Genomic DNA, 21077 nt, shown 5'->3' with positions numbered 1-21077 from the left:
GACAAATACCCTACCTGAGAGAACTGAGTTAAAAGGAAATAGTGTTTACTTTGGCTTAGGGTCCCTATGTTGTTAGTTCATGGTCTGGTCACATGACGATGTTGCTTCGGATCTGTGGTAGCACACACATGGCAGAGACTGGGTCACCTCAAAGCAGCCAAGAAGGAAGAGAAAGAGGCACAGGATATCTCATTAAAAGGCATCCCTTCCCCATTGATCTAATTTCCTTCTAATAGACCTCACCTTGGGAAGGTTCCAGTGCCTACAATGTGTAGGCCTTTACAGGAAACTTTGAATCTAAGCTATAGCAATAAGTGACCATTTCTTCTAGGTCTGGTCTTGTTTGTTTTGGTTTTTGCTTTTGTTTTTTGGGAGGGGGGTGGGAGTCGTTGCTACCCAAGGCCTTGTATATACTAGGCAGGTGCTGTACCTACCACTTGAGCTACTCTGCCAGCCATCTTTGTATTGGTTATTATTTGAGATAGAGTCTCACTTTGAGCGCAGCCAAGTCTGGACTGCAGTCCTCCTCTTTGTGCTTACTCTGGGCACAGGGAATGAAAGCTCCATCCTATTAAGGATTAAAATTGCTTCAAAGAGACTTCAAGCATCTCCATCTGCTTAGAGAGAGTAAGACTGACATCTTGACAGGATGATTTATTCTCTATACAGATCCCTGGCCCCCTTTCCTCCTAAACCAAGTTCAATCACTGGATATAAAGAAAAAAATATTTCCAAGGTAGCAAAGTATTAGAGTCCCTTTCTCAAGTAGACTGTGTACACATACTCTCCCACTCTTTAAATAGGCCCATGAAGCCTGTGGCCCTATGGAGATCGACTCAGCCCTGAACACAGTCCAGACGCTTAAGAACGAGCTGCAGGATGCCAAGATGGCCGCTGTGGAGAGTCAGCTGAAACCACTTCCGGGGGAAACAGTAAGTCATCCGGGTTCAGCAGTCAACTCGGTCAGCAGAGTATGGGTTTTTCCTCTTGCTACCCTCACAAGAGGTGTTTGAAGAACTTCAGTTAGTGAATTTCACAAGTTTTGAGAGCAATTTGATAGGTTAACTCACATTTCTTTAGGACTGCATCAGGATAGCCATTTCCCTAAGTGGCCTATAGAGGTTTGTGTGCCTACCTAGGATTTGGCTCAGTATTAAGAGGCATCCTTTAATATTTATTTGTCTTTTTGATAAACAAGACAAACGCTAGTGTTTCAGTTCAGTGTTCTGGCTTTTTCTGGAAGGTGTGCTTCTGCTGCTAATAATACTAGGCCTCAAGTTGGTCATGGCTAGCTTCTAGAAAACACTAGCTGTGGGCAGTGTCTCCTGTGTGTCTCAGATATTTTCTCTATGAGATGAGTGACAATGAGATTTTAATGGTAAGCACAGAAAACTTAGTCAATAGTCATGTTCTTATGGAAAAAGATTAGTGGAAAGTCCTGGAATGAAGAGCAGCAAATCACTTTAGTAACTTCCTACTGTTTCAAGTGGAATGGTGCTGTCAGAGGTCTGATTTGATCGGATTGGTGCTTCCTGATGATTACATCAGGAATTTCTTGGGGGAAAATATACCAATCCTCATTTGTATGAACTTACTTTTTTTTTTCCTGAATGTTGCCAATAAAATACCATGTATTAAGTTCCTGTTAAGCACCCTACATATAGTCAGTCTAGCTCATCCTAATGAAAATCCTAATTAGTAACCAAAGTATTATTAAATCCATTTCTGAGAACATAGAGGCACAGAAATTGTCTCTAATCTCTTCCAGGGTATCTGCCAATTAGCAGCAGAATTGAAGTTTCAGTCCAGATCTGCAGGACTCTAAAACCTTTTCTGAGAACTTCCATTCCCCCTACCCTGACTATAGTGGGGAGGATGGAACCCAAGGCCATGAACATGCTAGACAAGCATATTCCTGGTCCTAAGAGCTTGTACTCATAACTCTGATATTCTTTGAATCAATTAAAGACATTTACAATGTAAAGGAACTTCAGGAGCAATCTACTGAACCATAGAACATGCCTGGAATATAGAAAACACTTAGAAAATCTTTGTTAAATCCCTTCCACTAATTGTAAAGATAAAGAAACAGAGAGAGGTTAAATCACTTAACTCAAGTCACTCAAGTAATGACTGAAGTGGCATTAACTCATGCCAGAAGCTTTGTAAAGTGATCCAGGTGTCTCTTTGCAAACTCTGAACTCCACGGTACCCACGATAGACTGGTATGGTATGAATTTTATCTTTACATAAAACAACTGATCAAGAGGGATGCAAAAAAAAAAACCTTTAAATTTTTAAAGAAAGGATTGTTTTTTAAAAAACAAAAAGTAAATGCGTATGTCATGTTATATTATTGTAGTCAAGGCTAAGTGGTTGAGGCTCTATTTTCTTCTAAAAGAAAGATATGGCAAGGTTAAAACTGGGTATGGATTCTTATGCATTTTTTTCTCTCTTGAAGCGCCTTCCAGAATTCTCTTCCAGAATGTTGTCCTCATCCCCTAATAAGTATCCATACCTGACCTGAAATTTTACCAATCTTATCCTCTGCTTTTTTTTTATTCAGTCTACAAAGCAGGTTGACATGCTGTTTATGGAAAGGCCACGTTTACAGTCTCACCACTCCAATCTCCATGTCTCATGCATTTCCTTTCAGTTTGAGCTTCTAAAAGTATAATGATCATTTGCACACTGTTAATGGTCTGACATGCCAGGAAGGTGGTATAGCTGGATATCTGCCCACTTCCTGCCAAGATATAATTAATACCCGCTAAGGATTTATTGCAGCCTCTCTAAATTAGTTTCTAAAGATATAATGCTAATAGCTACCATTTGTTGAGACAGCCTACATTCCTTCCCTAGAAACCTTCACTGGTAAGTATTACAATCTAAGGAAACTGAGGCTTGGAGAAGTGCACCCCAGCCTCACACAGCTCGTAGTAAGAGGCAAGCTGTAGATTTGTTTATTCTAAAGCCGGGCTCATTTTCCTGTATTGCCCTCCAGCAACTTAGTATCATGGGTATGTGTGTTCTTTCCTAAGAATTGAGCTCAAGATCTACACTGTTGTTCCGACCATTGGCAGATGGTTCTTTTCCTCTAAGTTCTCTCTTCCTTGGATATTCTGACAGCTGGAAAAATGTGCCCAGGACCTGGGAAGCACCTCCAAAGCAGTGGGCTCCTCCATGGCACAGCTCCTCACCTGCGCTGCTCAAGGCAATGAGCACTATACAGGTGAGGCCCTCTTATGCCTGGTGATGCTGTGGGAGCAGGTGCAAAGCACTGGTGGGGAACGGATGTCTGGAAAGGATGTTCTCTGATTTAGCAATAAACTTGACTTCCCTTTTAGCAGTTTGCTGCATATTTTGCGAGCACTTTCCACGGGCCTGTTACTAAGCATACAAGAGTAATACAACAATTCCCAAACTATTTTGTGGGTCACTCTGTTGGACTACAAACATATAAGCAATTATAGATTTCTAGGACTAATCTCTGGAAAGTTATAGGAAAAGGAAATGTTATAGTAGGCTTTCGACACAAATCTAAAGCCTATGGTTTTTGCAAATGTGTGCCTAGATTGAGTCTCCCAAATACTTCATTCTTCCAAATCCTTAGAGACCTCAAACAGAAGTGGATTAAAGGGTCCAAATAATTAACAGGAAGATATGAAGAGAGGTCTACAAATGACAGTGAAGTATCTTCAGTGGTCAGTACTCAGCTCTCAGCATCTACTAAAACCTGCAAAGCAAGGCAGCTGTCTAGACCACAGCAGTAACAGAGGTAGAGGGAGTAAGGGCTTAGCCACATTTGGCACTCTTCTGCATGACAGCATCCCTCTACCCCACGCCAAAGCTGAAACATGAAATGGAATGATAGCTCCACTCCATTTATTTCCTTCACTTTAGCTTTACTTTCCTTTGTGTTTTCTCTCTGGGCTTCTCTTCAGCCATTTTAAACAACAACAACAACACTAGATTTAAAAGTTTTTCATTCCCCAGGCTGAGTGATAAATGGTAGACTGGCAGCTTTGTAATCTGCCTGGATCAGGTTGTAGATTTCTACCCCAGTTGTGGGATGCACAGAGCTGAATGTTTACAGATTTGTGAGTTCATGGCTGTGAAGCTGTCTAGCTTTATGGCTTTGAGGCCTTTCCCATTACAGAGCCTCGTTGTCCTCAATACTGGGAAGACCACCCCTGCATCTGTGCCGTATAGCAGAAGCAATGTTTGCAGACCATCCAGACCTGCCTCAAATGCTCACTTGAAAGCCGAGAGAGGCGTGGATGTGTGTGTGTGGTTTCCATGCACTTAGTGTGCTCTAATTAGATGCCCTCACTTCACTGTCCCAAAGAACACACTGAGAAGTGTGTATCCTGGAAGCCCTGAGCCATGACCTAGCTCTGGTACCATCTCAACTGTGTGCTATGGATCAGACACTGTCCATGCAGGACCTCATGTGAAACTATTGCTTGAGATGAGTTTCAGCGTCAACTTCGCACTTCTCAAGTTGCTGTGTTCCTGGTGTCTATGACCTCCTTTTTCATGGTGTGCCATGTGGCTAGACCATGTTTGTTCTGCATGAGGTCATGTTGTAGTCTCAAAGGGCTGGTTTAAGCTAGGCACCAATGGCTCCCACCTGTAATCCTACCTACTGAAGAGCATGAGATCTAGAGGACTGTAATTCTAAGCCAGCTAGGACAGAAAAATCCATGAGACTATGTCTCTAAATAACTAACCAAAAGCCATATTGGAGGCATTGTTCAAGTCATTCAGCTATGATCAGGAAAGCTGAGTCAAAGAGCAAGGCCCTAAGGTCAAGCCCCAGTACTGGCGCACACACACACACACACACACACACACACACACACACACACACACACACACACACACACACACACACACACACACACACACACACACACACACACACACACACACACACACACACACACACACACACACACACACACACACACACACACACACACACACACTGGTTTATATTCATACTTTAACATCAATTCCATCATCTGTCTCATGTTCCCAACAGAGATACCCAAATCCAAATAGCCATTCAAGGTTCTTTTGTCTTTGATTTTGTTTTATTATAAAAGTGATATACAGAAGGGTTACTATTTTCTAAGTCAAGTAATGAGCACATTTCTTCTTTTTATTGTTGTCATTAAGGTGATATAGCTGGGTGTCAGTGGTTCATGCCAGTAATCCTAGTTACTCAGGGGGCTGAGATTTGAAATTGCAGTTTGCAGCCAGCCCAGGCAGGAAAAATCTGTGAGACTCTTATCTCCTATAAACTACTTAGAAAATTCTGGAAGTGGTTCTGTGGCTCAAGTGGCAGAGGAATAGCCTTGAGCAAAAGAAGCTCATGGTCAGTGTCCAGGCCCAGAGTTCAAGCCCCAGGACTGGCAAAAAAAAAAAAAATTATACTGTTTCATAAGTTAGGTAACTAGTACATTTCTTCCTTCTCTCCCTGCCTCCTTCTCTTTCTCTCTCTAAAACTAGATAAGTATTCTGTGGCCTGCTGTCCATCTCTTACATTTGTGTTCCCTGTGCCCACATGAATGTGTGGATAAGAACTTTCTTAGAAGTATTATTCACACTAGTCCCCAAATTCCATCAGCAGAACAAGTAAGCAAATGCTGGTATCATCCAGATGATTGCATACCACACAGCAAGCTAAAAGAATGGATTGCTATACATGACAATATGGGTCAATTTCACAGCATGACAGAAAAAAAGGCATACAGTGTGGTTCTGTTCACATAAAATTTTAGAACAACAAGTCTCAAGTAACAGATGTTAGAATAGTGGTTTGTTCTGGTTTGAGAGATCCTGTTGGGGAAAGGCATAGCAATAGCAGATAGATAGATTCACTGAGCTGCTCAGCGAATCAGATTTGTTCATTTTGTTTTGTGGGTATAGAATGACTTAAAATAATCTCCTACAATGCTTTGCATCAATACAGACAGATACATCCACCTGTGTTACACCATGAACCTGAAGCTCTAGGTCTAGTAGGCAATCAGAACATGAGACATCAGTGGGAAGTAGCACTTAGCATTCATTGTATGTGCTATAACACCTCTCTCTGGTTGGTTGATGCCAACAGTTCACACTAAAAAAATCAGGTACTGGTGGCTCACATCTGTAATCCTAGCTACTCAGGAGGCTGAGATCTAAGGATCACAATTGGAAGCCAGCCTAAGCAGGAAAGTCTGTGACTCTTCTCTCCAGTTAACCACCAAAATGCCAGAAATGGAGTTGTGACTCAAGTGGTAAAGTACTAACCTTAAGCCCTAAAGGTCAAGGACTGTGCCCAAGCCCTAAGTTCAAGCCCTGGGGCCAGTATACAAACACGTAAAACAAAAATCAATTCTTCCCTTTGTCTGCAAGTCAGGCTCTAGTCCACAGGCTCATTCCCAAGGAAAAGTGTGCCTTCTCCATGGAATGTAACAGAAGGTCTCATTGGCTTCTGCCCCCCAGGTGTAGCTGCTAGAGAAACAGCGCAAGCTCTGAAAACCTTGGCCCAGGCTGCCCGTGGAGTGGCTGCATCTACAAGTGACCCTGCAGCTGCCCACGCCATGTTAGATTCTGCTCGAGATGTGATGGAGGGCTCAGCCATGCTCATCCAGGAAGCTAAGCAAGCCCTGATTGCACCTGGAGATGCAGAGAGTCAACAGAGACTAGCTCAGGTGAGTCTAAAAAGGAGAGTCCTGTCACTATTGACCTACCTGTGTTGGTGGGCATATTCCTGGGCACATTTTTCTTGTATGAATGCTTTATGCTGCCACAGGTGCTTTGAGAAGTTTCCAAAATGTCCTAACAACGTTGGCCATCTATGACCACCTCACCTTTGTGAGTCTCACCTAGTATTCCTTGTATTAATGTGAGATCTGCTAATGCTCACAGGCAACTGAGGGGAAAGGCATATCTTTGAATCCTGTCCTGGGAGGTTTAGGACTCCAGATATAACATATTTGATTGGGGTTTCTGTGCTTTAGTAGCAAGGGAGATGAGACAGATAAGAGAGTGTGACACTGAAGTTTTCTACCTCTCACTTAATCTCTTCAGATGATTCTTCTACACTGATAGACCAGTTGGCCAAGGAAAGTTCTAGATAAGGGTACTGAGAAGATATTATGGGTTAAAAAGAGTAACACAACTCACTTCTGAAGACCCTAATTTCCCTTTTATTGTATTATTTTTATTTATTTGTTTATTTATTTTTGCACTAGTCCTGGGACTTGAACTTAGGGTCTGGGCACTATCCCTGTGCTGTTTTGCTTAAGGCTAGCACTCTACCACTTGAGCCACAGCCCCACGTCTGCCTTTTTGATGATTACTTGGATGTAAGAGTTTCACAGGCTGGCTCAGTGGTAGAGTGCTTGCCTTGCATGCATGAGGCCCTGGGTTCAATTCCTCAGCACCACATAAGCAGAAAAAAGCCGGAAGTGGCGCTGTGGCTCAAGTGGTAGAGTGCTAGCCTTGAGCTGAAGAGCTCAGGGATAGTGCCCAGGACCAGAGTTCAGGCCCCACGACCAACCAAAAAAAAAAAAAAAATAGTTTCACAGACTTTCCCACCCAGGCTGGTTTCAAACCACCATCTTCAAATCTCAGCCTCCTGAGTAGCTAAGATTATAGGTGTGAGCCATTGGCTCCCCGCTCCTAATTTTCCCTTTTAAATGAGATACCAAAGATTTCCCACAGGAAGCTGCTCTAGTGCTCTTCCAAGGCAGTGTGTTGGCAGTTCTACATCGTTCTGGGAAGTGTTGGAACTTTGTTTGCCCGTGGGAAGAGTGAGCTTGCAGCTGGTGGTACTAGAGGGCCACCGAGCAGAAAGCAATCACAGACCTAGTCACGAATCATGATCCAAAGACCTGAAGGCCCACTTCCGCTTTGGAGACCTTAGCAGGGCTCACAGGAACACAGAACCCGTGTTTCAAAACCTGGTCTCTTCTCAGAGAGTTCTATGTTTGAAGCTGAGCTGTGACTCAGCCTGACTTTAATGTGTTGTCTCCCAGGACGCTGACCCCAGTGCCAAGGTGGAATTTTGCTCTTGTTGAAAGTGCCTGGAGCAAGGTGATTTAATTTAATAACCTAGTCTCAGGGGCCTGCTGCTGCCTGTGCCAGCTCTACCTATTCTCCATGCTCATTCCCAACAAATGTGCATAAATATGTTTATACTGACAGCTACTTTCTTGTGGTGTGTCCCTCCCCCCCCCCTCCCTGCCCCGATACAGGTGGCCAAAGCTGTGTCTCACTCCTTGAATAACTGCGTGAATTGCCTCCCTGGGCAGAAGGATGTGGATGTGGCCTTGAAGAGCATCGGGGAGTCCAGCAAGAAGCTGCTAGTAGATTCGGTGAGAAGATCTTGGCTGGCCCCAGGCTTTTTTCTGCCACTTTGTCTTTGCCCAATGACATTTCGAAGATAGAGCTTTTGAAGCTTGCTTTCTCTGGGAGCCTATGTTGCTGTTTGCTCTTGGGTTATCCCAGTGAACCAGGAAAGAGGTGCCTGATCATTTGGCTTCTTATCAGGACAGGCCCAATAGTGACAGGTCTGGTGATGGAGGTACATGTGTGTCCATGGCTTATTGGGGGAGCAAGCAGTTTGAGGGCTTTACTTGAGTTGTTCTGTTTCTGCTTTATGAGTCCACTGATGGAGAGCCTATGCTCATTTTTGTCTTTCCTTTCTGCACAGGTGTCCAGCTCATGTATATGGATACCTAATATAATCTAGCATAGCTCCTTAAAACTTCTCATTAATGATTGCAGATAACACTATATTGGGGTGTGTTGTTGCTTTTTAAGTTATTAACAAAGACTACCAATGATACAAAATTGGTAGCTGTTCACTTGGAAGAATATGAAGTGAAGTTGGACCGCATCACCTTTTAGTAAAATACTAAAAGTTTCCATCCGAAAAGAGAGATAGTAGGGCAGTTACCTAGAGAGTCTGGATCCTGGAGTCAGTCTGCCTGGGTGTGGTGGATCCTACCTGTGCCACACAGGTAAGCATGAGTACCTGAGAACAACTGTTCTTACCATTTTGAGACCCATGATATGTTCACTGAGTTGGTATTCCCAAAAGAAGGAAGGAAGGAAGGAAGGAAGGAAGGGTCAAACTTACCATGGGCTCAGCCCACACACAATGCTTACATCTTGATGACTCAGAAATCCATCCCTGGGCAATCTTGTCTTCTTTCCACAATGCCTTCCTTTATCCTTGTCATCAAACTAAGACTTCCCATGGGGTGTGCCTTCTGTCCCCATAGCTACCTCCAAGCACAAAGCCTTTCCAAGAAGCCCAGAGTGAACTGAATCAGGCAGCTGCAGATCTGAACCAGTCTGCTGGGGAAGTGGTCCACGCCACCCGGGGCCAGAGTGGAGAGCTGGCTGCAGCCTCTGGAAAGTTCAGTGATGATTTTGACGAGTTCCTAGACGCTGGCATTGAGATGGCTGGTCAGGCACAGGTGAGTGTGGAAGTGGCCACTGGGAGCTGACCTACAACTGCTGATTTCCTGACTAACTTGGAGGCCAACTGGGCAAATGAGAATAGAGATCCTGTGAACCAAGCCCCGGTGCACTCATGATCTCACAAGAAAGGAATGGCATGCCCAAAGATGCTATCAGCTGTGTGTGAAGTATTCCAAGGGGCCAGGAATAACTTTTCCCACGATCCTTACTAGAATCCATCCTTTTACATATGCTACTGTGGAGAAGGAAGAGGAGGAGGAGGAGGGAGAATGTTTAGCAAATATGGAATAATATAGTAAAAACATATATGCACTTAAAGTGTCTTGGACTCATTTGCATGACCTATGTCTAATACTGGCTATGAGAGGATTAAAAGTTACTGTGTTCAAACCCAGTGCCAGTGGCTCATGCCTAAAATCATACCTATTCAGGCAGATGAGGCAGGAGAGTCTGTGAGACTCTTATCTCCAATTAACCACCAAAAAGCTAGAAATGGAGCTGTGGCTCAAGTGGCAAAGTTAGCTTTAAGAAAAAAAACAAAAAACAAAAACTCAGGGACAGTGCCCAAGCCCTGAGTTCAAGCCCCAGGATCATACACACGTGCGCACTCGCACACGCGCGCGCGCACACACACACACACACACACTACCACATCCAGATGAACAGATAAGCCTCTTGTTTAAAACAAGGGGGCATGAATGGTCTGGTGTCAGCTTACAGTGCTGTTTGTTCCTAAGCTACTGTAAACTCCCTAAAAAAATACACTAGGATATTTCTCACTTTGTTACCTCAAAGGGCAAACCAGGTAAGAAATGTATCCTTTCCCCTAATCTGGACCTTCTGGGATGCTGTCAGCTCTGAATATTGAAACAATGCTGGTCGTTTGTGCCAGGCTGAGATGTACAAGAGACAACAACCCCAGCATTGTTGAGCGAGATACTGGAATTGTTGCCTGATCTGTCCCTTGGTGTAGCTCGCTCTCTGGCTTTCCTCCTCCCCCTCCCTTAGTGCTTCCACTTAGAAGAAAGCAGAGATTTTGGCCTACCCACTTGGACATAGGTTTCTTTCCCTACTATATGCATCTTGCTCTGAGCATCTGTTTGGGGAGAGGTAGACACTAGTTGGTGTCTTGATGAGTTAGGTGTCTGCAGGCTGGTTGATGTATCTATTCAGGTAACTTGCCTTCTCTTTTAGATGCTACTACTTTGCTCTCTGAATACTTCCTAGGAGCCTGGGAGCTTTCTAATAACCAACTCCTTTTGGCCTCCCAGACAAAAGAAGACCAGATCCAAGTGATAGGCAACCTCAAGAATATCTCTATGGCATCCAGCAAGCTGCTGTTAGCGGCCAAGTCTCTCTCTGTGGATCCTGGAGCTCCCAATGCCAAAAATCTACTGGCTGCAGCTGCAAGGTAAGAATGGGACAAGGTATGCTGTCCTGTGTGTTTAAGTTTTGTCTCTACAGCTCAAAGGATATACTGCCATATCCTGCCACTTTGGATGGGCAAAGAATTGGGGCTGTCCTCATGTTATTGATGGTGATGCAGATTCTAGTATTTTATAAAGTTGTCTTGTTTCCATATTCTACACCCGCTAGCAGACTTCCCATCTGTCTTCTCTTACAACCTCTTCAGTAGAGACTTTCAGACTTAAGGCTTTCATGAGCTTGTAAAGGCAGGAGCTTATTGGGATTTTTTTTAAGTAGTATTATATTTCACATTATAAAAATCATGCGTGCTTCTTGCAAAGGGAATCAGAACGTGCTGGAAAACAGAGTATAGCAGTGTGTAAAAACCCTTCCATATTAAGTACCTCTTCTGTGCCCAGCAGTGATGTTAGTCTGGACTTGACATGTTCCATCCATCATATGTTGAAGAGCTCTGGGTTTAGGATGGGTGAGGAGGTAGAGTAGTCAGACCAAATTGTTTGTAAACTGAATTAAATCATGAGTGTGAGTTTGGGATAAGCAGTGTCTTCCTTCTATTGCTGGCCCTTCAGGGAAGTAAGCAATGTAGTTTCCACTTCCAGGTCACCAGTTAAGTAGTATGAGATACTGGTGTGTGGAGTGACAGTAACAGGATGATCTTAGAAGAACAAGCTCAGACATTTTCCCCAACCCAGAGGGAGGGCATTTAAGGATCCTGTGGAGGTAAAGGTGTCTTCTCAATAGCATTTGACCTAATATGATATATAGGAAAGCTAAGAGTGTGGAGAAATTCAAGGAGAGACTATGAGGAGGATGGAGAATAATTGGAAACCATTTCAAAATGGTGATCATCTTCAATTCTGCTTGGGTTTTTATTTGTTTGTTTTGTTTTGTTTCATTTTGTTCTTATGTCTTTAACTTGTCTAGTCCCAGCTTTAATGCTTGACTAACTCAGTCACGTTGCCCAGGTTGCTCAACTTGTCTAAACTTTCCCATCTACAAGTAAAGAAAGGTGTGAGCTACATCAGCCTTAGGCTCTTTCCATCTTTTACAATACTGATGGCTAAATCTTGCCTCTCTTGCACTTGGCTTGTGGGTTTGCCTTTCTTTTCTTTTCTTTTTTGTGGAGGGTTAGACATCTTCAGAGCAGTTCTTTTGTAAACCTTGAATTTCTTTGTTTCGTCAGAGATAATGCATTTGAGCACCAAACAATAGCCAGAGATATCAGGGCTGGAAAATGATCTTTTCATCTCCCCTTCACTGGCTCATGCTTGCTTTATGATTGTTCTGGTGCCACCCTACCCCTTATTCTATGATGTTGGGGGGCGGTGGCTTGGGATGTCTATTCTGTTGAACAACTGTTTCTCATATATCTACCTCACCCCCCTCCTGAATCTCCTCTTTCTCTCTTCTCCTACCTTCTTCCTTCTCCTCCTCCTACCCTTCCAACTCCTCCTTCTTCTCTTCCTCCAGCTCTTACTCCTCTCCTCTTCATGCTCCTCTCCTCCTCCTTCTCTTTTTCTTGTTCTTCCTCCTCCTCTTCCTCCTCCTCTTTCTCCTCCTCTACCTTTTCCTCCTTCCCTTTCCTCTTCTTTTTAACAAAATGCCTTGGATAAGACAACTGATGTTTTCAAGCATCCAAACTTAGATGTTTTTCATTGTCTTCAATTTCTTCCCCCCATCATTTCCAAATTAGAATTTCTGGCATGAACATGTTCACACTTAAATCATGGGAAGCGGTAGAGAATACAAGTTGGCTTTTTGAAAGCCACAAGACATCCTGAAACAGTGCTTCTAGGTTGTGGATCTAGCAATCTACAGGCTTTCCTGTATTAAGGCAGTCTCTGCAGCCTAGGTGAAAAGCGCTCTACCTGTATGCCTGGCACTCAGTCATGACCAGAGCTCCCAGCCTGAGGATCTTACAACTAAGTGAATACCTAAAACTCCTCAACTAAAGATGATCTGAGCTAGAACTACGTGGGAAGATGCCAGTTTATTCTCATGGGTTTAGGGCACATTCTAGAAAGTTCACTCAGAAAGTTTCTAGCAGCAGCCAGTCAGTAAGTCAGACTTCTGTTGGGGTACAAACCTCCTGTTCATTCTTCTCATGGATTCATCACACAGATATGTATCACTACCTGATTGAGCCAGTCCCACTTGCTGGGTGCTAGGGGTATATTTGTGTGTCAGGAAAGTGTTGAAGGTTTGAGTGAGTTCCCCCTGGACCTGTAAGAAAAGTGGAAATGTAAGAAAAGTGCTTGAGATTATAGGAAGCAATTAGAGTCAGAGATAGGAATGACCTTAATGATAGTCAGGCTTTATTAGAAAAAAACCTTGTGAGCATCTCTCCACTTCCTGGCAATGGTCCAGAGAGAGGGGAAGAGAGTAACTTGCACAGACTGAAGAGTTATAATGGAATGAACAGAGGGGAGGGGCTAGAGTGTGGAGAAAGACAGGGCTATTGCTGATAGGTGCATTTGGGAGTTATCAGTTACAGGAGACTGAATTTCATCTCAGGTCCCATGGTGATGACAAAAGTCCCAAACAGGCCCAGGACAGTTAGGCCTGATGGAAAAAGTTGTTTCCTTGTTCCCATTACTGTGAACACAGTGGAGATGTAGCCCGGGGAGACTTAGGGCAGGACAAGGAATGAACCATGTGTTTCCTCCAGACCTCATGTAAATTCTTAAGAAACTGAGCCATGGGGACCTGGTTTGGTTGTCTTGAGTCTTCAGCTCCACTGCTATTTTTGAGGCAGCCAGACCCTTCACCTTGCCCTATTTTCCTATTCTCCGCAGTACTGAGTCCCCAGCTTGTTTACGTTCTGTGGTCATTTCGCTCTGAGAAGAAGAGGTTTACTTCTGAAGGAAAATGTATTACTTGGGCACTGGTGTCTCATACCTTGTAACCCTAGCTATTCAGGAAGTAGAGATCTGAGGATTGCAGTTCAAAGCCAGCCCAGGCAGGATAGTCCATGAGACTTTCATCTCCAGTTAACCACCAGAAACCCAGAAATGGTGCTGTAGCTCAAGTGGTAGAGCTCTTGCCTTGAGCTGAAGAGCTCAGGGACAGCACCTAGACCCAGAGTTCAAGCCCCATGACCCACAAAAAATAAATAAAAAATAAAAAATTTTTAAAATGATGTTTCTTTCATTTTAAGACATATAATACAACTATAGTAATCAGCACCATGTGGTACTCGTGAAAGATTGTACACTAGGCTAATGGAATAGAGAATCAAAAGTAATGCAGCCAATCAGTAGTCAAAAAAAAAAAACTTGCAAAAGCAGGAAGAATTTCTTTTCAACAGATGGGTCTAGGACAATTGAAATTCATATATCCAAAAAGAAAAATAAAACTTCACCACATATTTCATGCATGGTTAAAACAAAAATTAACTCAAAATGGACCTTGGCTTTCTATATTATCCATGGTATACCCCAGGACCTGTTAAGCATTGCTCAAAAGGGTTAAATCTTTGTTGTATAGAAAATAGTCTGGGCTACAAAATTATACCAGAAGTTCTAATTTATCCCTAATATGTTAACGGAAAATAGCTACTTTAAAAAAAAAAAATGAATTGGAGGAAACAGCTAGGAACAGTTGTTCAAACAAAACTTACTAGAAAACAGATTTAAAATGATTTTATGGTCTGTTGTATGTTTAAAATATTCCAAAACATACAAAATGCCAAGGAATCCTGGCATAGATAATCTTAATCCTTGTAGGCTGCTAAGAAAAGGTCTTAAAAACAGTATTAATCTGACCTCCTTGCTATGTAAGTTCGTCACAAATTTTTCCTTATATATACGTGAAAGATAGTTCTAATTCCTTTTTGAATATAATTTTATTGTTATTATTTAGGTATTGTACAAAGGGGTTACCATTTTTTGGGGGGGTACAGTTGTGGGGCCTGAACTCTAGGCCTGGGCGCTGTCCCTCAGCTCTTCAGCTCAAGGCTAGCACTCTACCACTTGAGACACAGCGCCACTTCCGGCTTTTTTCTTTTGCTTATGTGGTGCTGAGGAATCGAACCCAGGGCCTCAGGCATGCAAGGCAAGTGCTCTACCACTGAGCCACCTTCCCAGCCCAGGGGTTACCATTTTATAATTCCAGTAATGAGAACATTTCTTTTTGGACATCACTCCTTCCTTCACTTTCCCCCAGTTTCACCCTCCCATCCCTACCCACAAGTTGCATAGTTCATTTTCCACATAGTATCTACTGAGTACCATGACTGCATTTGTCCACCCTTAATTCTAATTTCTTAAAGGAACTATTAGTATCCTTAAACAGTAAATCAAGGCTAGAGCTATAGCTCATGTGTTAGAGCACCTGCCTAGCAAGCACAAGACCTTGAGTTCAAACCCTACTATTGGCCACCTCTACCCCCCCCCAAAAAATAAAAAAGCCAATCAACTCATAAGCAGGATAAGGAGTCTTGTTTTATTTTTCCTGGGTGTAGTTTATTTGGGATTGGATAGAGCCTAAACAGTGATATAATCATATCTCTGGTGAACCTGCCCAGTAGTGTTGCGGAAATGACTGTAGATCTATAAGCAAAGTACAAATGAAACACCCACTTCTTTCTGTCCTGGTCCCAGGGCTGTAACGGAGAGCATCAATCAGCTTATCACCCTGTGCACTCAGCAAGCGCCTGGGCAGAAGGAATGTGACAACGCACTGCGTGAGCTTGAGGTGGGTCCCTGGGAAGACTTAAGCATGGGGAGGAATAGAGATGCCTCCATGTGTCCTTCCCCTCTGGGGCTGCTTTTCTCTTCTCTGTACTTGACTTCTGTCTTGTCTGGGAGATTATTGGAGCCAACATGCCAAATCAGGTAGGAAGGAACTGAGAAAGAATTAGATTTGGTGGAATTCTCATCACTGCTTGCTCTTTTCTACTAAGCTAACATTTGCTTTGGTTAAGGATCCATTATTTCAAACAGGAAGAGGCCTGTTTACCTAAAGGGCATTGGAGAGATTATTTTGGGGCTATTGAGAGAGAAACAGGGCTAGGATGATAAGTATACCCCTCAGTAAAAAGATTTCCTCACACATTTTACTCTGTAACACATAGAGCCACACAGACGAGATCTGAAATAACATCACTGTACAATCAACAAGGTTGGAGTTAGGGCGGGGGGGGGGGGGGGGGAGGTTCCTAAGAGCCCAGAGCACAGTGGTAGGTGCTATGAGTGCTATCACACTCATGCATTTGTGATGGAAATCCATGTGGGTCATTGTAAAGTCCGGGTGCCCACATGTATATGAAGCCATCCTCACAGCGTGGGTCCTGCAGAAAGAGCTCTGCAGTGATCTCAGTAGGTACACCTTGCTTTCATTTTCTGCATCAATCACATAGATCCCAGTGTGCCGAGCATGCCCATGGCAACTTCCAAAGCCTGCGATGAGGCCCTGATCATGGCAATAGGTCACATGCATGGCTGAGAGTAAGAAGAGGACCAAAGCTTCTGAGAATAGTTGGCAATGCTTACAAAGGGCTGAATCACTGCCCAGTTCTGCTCAGTTCACACTGTAAGATGTAAGGGGCATTGATGGAACCGAGCTATGTTGACCTAGGTATATACCATACTTTAACACTATTCTTGTCTGCCACCATTATGAAACATTCTTGATTATCCAAGGAATGTGAAGAAGTTCTTTAATAAATGCACTCATTCTTTGTGCTACCCTCTTTCCCTATCTTTTTGTTTGTTTGCCAGTGCTGCAGCTTGAACTCAAGGAATCATGCTCACTTGTCTCGGTCTCTCAGATGAAGTTCTACCACTTCAGCAATGCATCCTAATAAGCATTTTGCTGGTCAATTTGAGATGCAGTCTGTGGACTTTTTTTTTTTTTTTTTTTTTTTGCCCAGGCTGGCTTTGAACTCTGATCTTCCAGGTCTTTGCCCCCTGGAGGCTGCTGGGTTCTCGTCTCCCAATGACAAGGAGATTGAACAGATGCACCCCAGACTCTTAGGCAATGAAAGAGTCCCTCACAAGTAGTTATCTATGATCATCACCAAGGAAGCTAGCGAAGCTTTTTTAGGGGTTTGGAGAAGCACTTCCTTGATGGGGACTTAAACAAGGGTAGACAGTTCCTATATTTTCAAAATTAAAAATGAATGAACCATCCCAGTGGGTTGCTTGGGACATTACCTTCTCTCATGATCTTCCATCAAAAGAGTCCAGAACTGAAATACCAAGGGTCCTTTTCAGTCTTGAATGAATGTGTACTTGTAATATAAATTCTTTAGCATTATATAGCAGTCCAGTTGTGTTATGTGGCCATGATTATATCACCTTGCATTGACTTCCAAATTTCTTTTACATATATAGATATAGATATACATAAATGAGTGTGTGCATATATATACATATATATACATATCTGCACATAGATACATGTATATACATAAATATCTATATGTGTGTACATGTATACATAAATATATGTATATATACATATGCTTTATGTATAATATATATAAACATTCAATGTAATCAATATATAAATATTCTATATATTCAATATATAATTCACATTTTAATAGATCTTTGTTAAAGATAAATGTTGAATTATTATGTATATATTCTACATAAACATAATATCATATATATATATGAAAAACTGTCTCCTGTAACTATCACATTTCTCCAAAATGTAACTAAGATTCTTATTTCTGGCAAAGCTAACCTGAGGGCCTCATCCCTAATTAGTGCTGAGTTACCAATAGGGAAGCTGGAAGTCATGACGCCATAATCTGAGTAAATGAACAATGTGCCCAGAGTCCTGTCACAGGAGGGGAAGTAGACGGTTGTAGTTTAGGTTGACTGTCTCTCCTTCTGAGCCCCTTGCTCACTTTGTCTTCTGTGTTCTGCTTTGTAGACTGTCAAGGGGATGCTGGATAATCCTAACGAACCTGTTAGTGACCTCTCCTACTTTGACTGCATTGAGAGTGTGATGGAAAACTCCAAGGTAAGCCTACCCCACCCTGACCCTGGGCTATGCCATAATCCAACCCATGAGAATGCTTTTCCAATGGGCCTAGACTAAAGGTGCGTTGTATGTGCAGCTGCCCATGGCCCCATGTGACAGTGAGCATGGGAAAGTCTATGCAGCCTTTGCTCAGTGCTTCCTAAAGCTCAATTTGCCTCTGAGTCACTTGAAAGATTTGTTAAATACCAATTGCTAAGCCCTACCCCTAAGTTTCTGAGTCAATAGATCTGAGTGAGAGCAAGGATTCTGCTGTTGCTGCTGCTGCTGCTGTTGTTTGAAAAAGGATGTAGGTGAATAGCTCAAAATAGAACTCACTATGGAGCCTACAGATACATTTTATATACTCAGACCCAGAGAAATGATTTAGGGAGGAGAGAGTTTAACATCTTTGTAGATATCACATTTAACTAAACACATAAACTAGATGATTTTGTCCATCTAAACAATTGTAGGGAATTGATTTCCTTTCCCCTTCCAAGATATCTACTAACAAATGAAGAGCCATAATCCCTTCAAAGTTCACATCCTTCTGTTCCATCATCTGTGACCCTGAAAAGCAGAATCTTCAGGAACATGATGGGGGCCATGAAGATAGAGAAAGACTGGGTAGGACTGGATGCCCTGCCTCTGTCCATGTGACCTTCATATGACCTATACAGGGTACTGGATCCCTCTGGGCCATCATTTTGAAGCCCAGCAGGAAAGAATATACCGGTGATTCTCAGAATAAGACAAACTACTTAAAATTTTTAGAAAATAACTTTAACAAAGATCTGTTGAAATTTGATTTATACTAGAAAGAGTGTATCTTCTGCTTTCTGGGTAGACTTCAATGAACATAACTTTGTATTCTAAGAATGAATAATTCTTGGTTTGAGCTATTTTACCCATGGAAGCCTTGCATAGATTTTATTTCATTGTATATGTTGACTGTATATCCTTACAAAAGAGATATTTGAATGAAAGGCTCATACGTTCATTATTAATCCTCTTTATGGAGCAAAAACTGGGCAGTTTTCCTTGTACCTCTTCTTAATGCAAGTAAAGAAGAAGATGGTACATATTAAAGTTAAGTGGCTTCAAATGGTAAAGTTGTAAGGATAGCCTCTTGTTCCCTCTGGGTCTTGAAGCAGTATGCCACAGAATACCACTGACTGTTTGTTTTGCAGGTACTAGGCGAGTCGATGGCAGGGATTTCACAGAATGCCAAGACCGGGGACCTCCCTGCCTTTGGGGAATGTGTAGGCATTGCATCTAAGGCTCTGTGTGGACTGACTGAGGCTGCAGCCCAGGTAAGAAGCTGGTCTCTGTACAGCTCTTCCAGCCTGTGCCCTGCGCTGGGAGTGATTGGACCCCTGTGTCCAGGCAAAGGGGAGCTCTTGTTCTTTCTGCAAGTACTGCCATAGAAGCCCTTGGTAGGGCAGGCTCCAGAATTGGGTTGGTCCAGAAGCTTCAGTCCACACTGACTCTGGTTAGAACATCTCATTCGAACATCAGCTAGTTCTCCCATGGCCAATTGAAGCAGGGACAAGGAGAGCCCAGCACACAGGATCAGAGAGCAGCTTATTTTTAAAGGTCACTCTTCCAGGTGAGTTGTTTTAGTAGGGAAAAGTAAGTACTGAATAATTCAAGTTTTCTGAGGCCTTAGAAGTGCAAAAATGTCAGGCTTTCTAAAAGCCAAGGGAGAAAAAAGTAGGTACCGTCATCCAGAGATACAATATGGCATGTTTTTTCCTCGTATTCATCAGCCCTGTGCATTTCAAATCACTGCCGGGACTATATGGCCAACACTTTTGAAACGTTACTAGCTTGCAGAGTTTATCACTGGCAGTTACCTGGTACTTGGAAGAATATACTTAGTTTAGGGGATACAATTCTGTGCCCTCATCCTTCTCCACAGACTTCAGGATAAATTAACTAATGTTCCTGCTCACATGTTCATCTCCTGCTAGTTACTTCAAAGGGAATCCGAAGAGACAGCTTTCTTGGGAAGCTTCTGGTCCTCTTGGGGACCCAATGCTGCCATGATTGTCATTGTCTTCTGAACCATCTCACTCTTCATACTCAAGAACCCAGCTAAGGGCTAGCAAGGTGGCTCAGTGGTAGAGTGCTTGCCTCACATGCATGAGGTCCTGGGTTTGATTCCTCAGCACCACATAAGCAGAAAAAGAAGCGGTGCTGTGGCTCAAGTGGCAGAGCGCTAGCCTTGAGCTGAAGAACTGAGGGGCAGTGCCCAGGCCCAGAGTTCAGGCCCCACAACTGGCAAAAAGAAAAAAGAAATAAAAAAAAAAAAAAAAAAAGAACCCAGCTAAAATTCTTTCTGCTATTGGGAATAATGGCTTACACCCTAAGGACACGCCCCTCTGTGTGATCGGAAGCCTTTGGTAGGACAGGCTCCAGAATTCGATTGGTCCAGAAGCTGTCAATCCACACTGTCAATCTGCACATAATTTTTTTTCCCCATCCCCATTTGTGTGTCGGAGTTTGTTTCACACTAAAAGCAGGTATCTTCCTGGTTATATGATGATGGCTGCCAGGAGCAATGAGGGATACATCCAACCATGTATATGCCTCACAGAGAAGTTTCTTAAAGGCTTTTACTTAAGAACAAAGAGACTTTGTGCCCTGAAGCCTGCAGCAGCGTCCTGCTGGCATGGCAAGCTGGCACAGGCCTGTCACTACCTTTATTTGTCAAAGGGATATGACCAGCTTGCTGTAGGAGCACCTACCTATATGCCTGCAGCCCATCATCTCTCATGAGTTCATCCAGCATCACAAGACCTGAGCTGTGGTCTTCTCCTTTTCCAGGCTGCATACCTGGTTGGCATCTCTGATCCAAACAGCCAAGCAGGCCACCAGGGCCTAGTGGATCCCATCCAGTTTGCCAGGGCTAACCAGGCAATCCAGATGGCATGCCAGAACCTAGTGGATCCAGGCAGCAGCCCGTCACAGGTAATCAGGGAAGGTGTGGTGGGTGGGACCTGTGGGAAATTAATAAACAATCTTATTCTTTATATTTGTAAAGCCAGTAAATGCAGCTGTGTAGATAATGACCATGAAAAGTATTGCAAAGTGTGATGTAAGCAGGGATTTGCAGATGCTTGGGGGAGTTGGAGTGCCAGATTGCATTGCAAGTGAAGGAATTCCATCACTGAGAGTGAAGC

The 21077-nt window shown here is 43.1% G+C and overlaps 1 protein-coding gene across 3 annotated transcripts in view; it reads left to right on the top strand.

Annotated features, from left to right (window-relative positions):
- Tln2 (talin 2) overlaps positions 1 to 21077 on the top strand; it is a 340789-nt gene that overhangs the window by 248756 nt on the left and 70956 nt on the right. For all 3 annotated transcript variants that reach the window (XM_069995254.1, XM_069995253.1, XM_069995252.1), the window contains exons 27-36: positions 804 to 932; positions 3130 to 3232; positions 6499 to 6707; positions 8256 to 8375; positions 9288 to 9485; positions 10761 to 10900; positions 15519 to 15612; positions 17803 to 17892; positions 19083 to 19205; positions 20722 to 20865. In XM_069995254.1, the coding sequence (XP_069851355.1) occupies positions 804 to 932; positions 3130 to 3232; positions 6499 to 6707; positions 8256 to 8375; positions 9288 to 9485; positions 10761 to 10900; positions 15519 to 15612; positions 17803 to 17892; positions 19083 to 19205; positions 20722 to 20865 (1350 nt within the window). The remainder of the gene's footprint in view (positions 1 to 803; positions 933 to 3129; positions 3233 to 6498; positions 6708 to 8255; positions 8376 to 9287; positions 9486 to 10760; positions 10901 to 15518; positions 15613 to 17802; positions 17893 to 19082; positions 19206 to 20721; positions 20866 to 21077) is intronic.

This window comes from Dipodomys merriami, unplaced genomic scaffold (genome assembly GCF_024711535.1).
Source record: "Dipodomys merriami isolate MVZ:Mamm:240054 unplaced genomic scaffold, mDipMer1.0.p SCAF_48, whole genome shotgun sequence".
In the NCBI taxonomy this organism is placed as follows: Eukaryota; Metazoa; Chordata; class Mammalia; order Rodentia; family Heteromyidae; genus Dipodomys; species Dipodomys merriami.
Note: the sequence above shows the minus strand (reverse complement) of the source record. Positions and strands in the feature narration are given on the sequence as shown.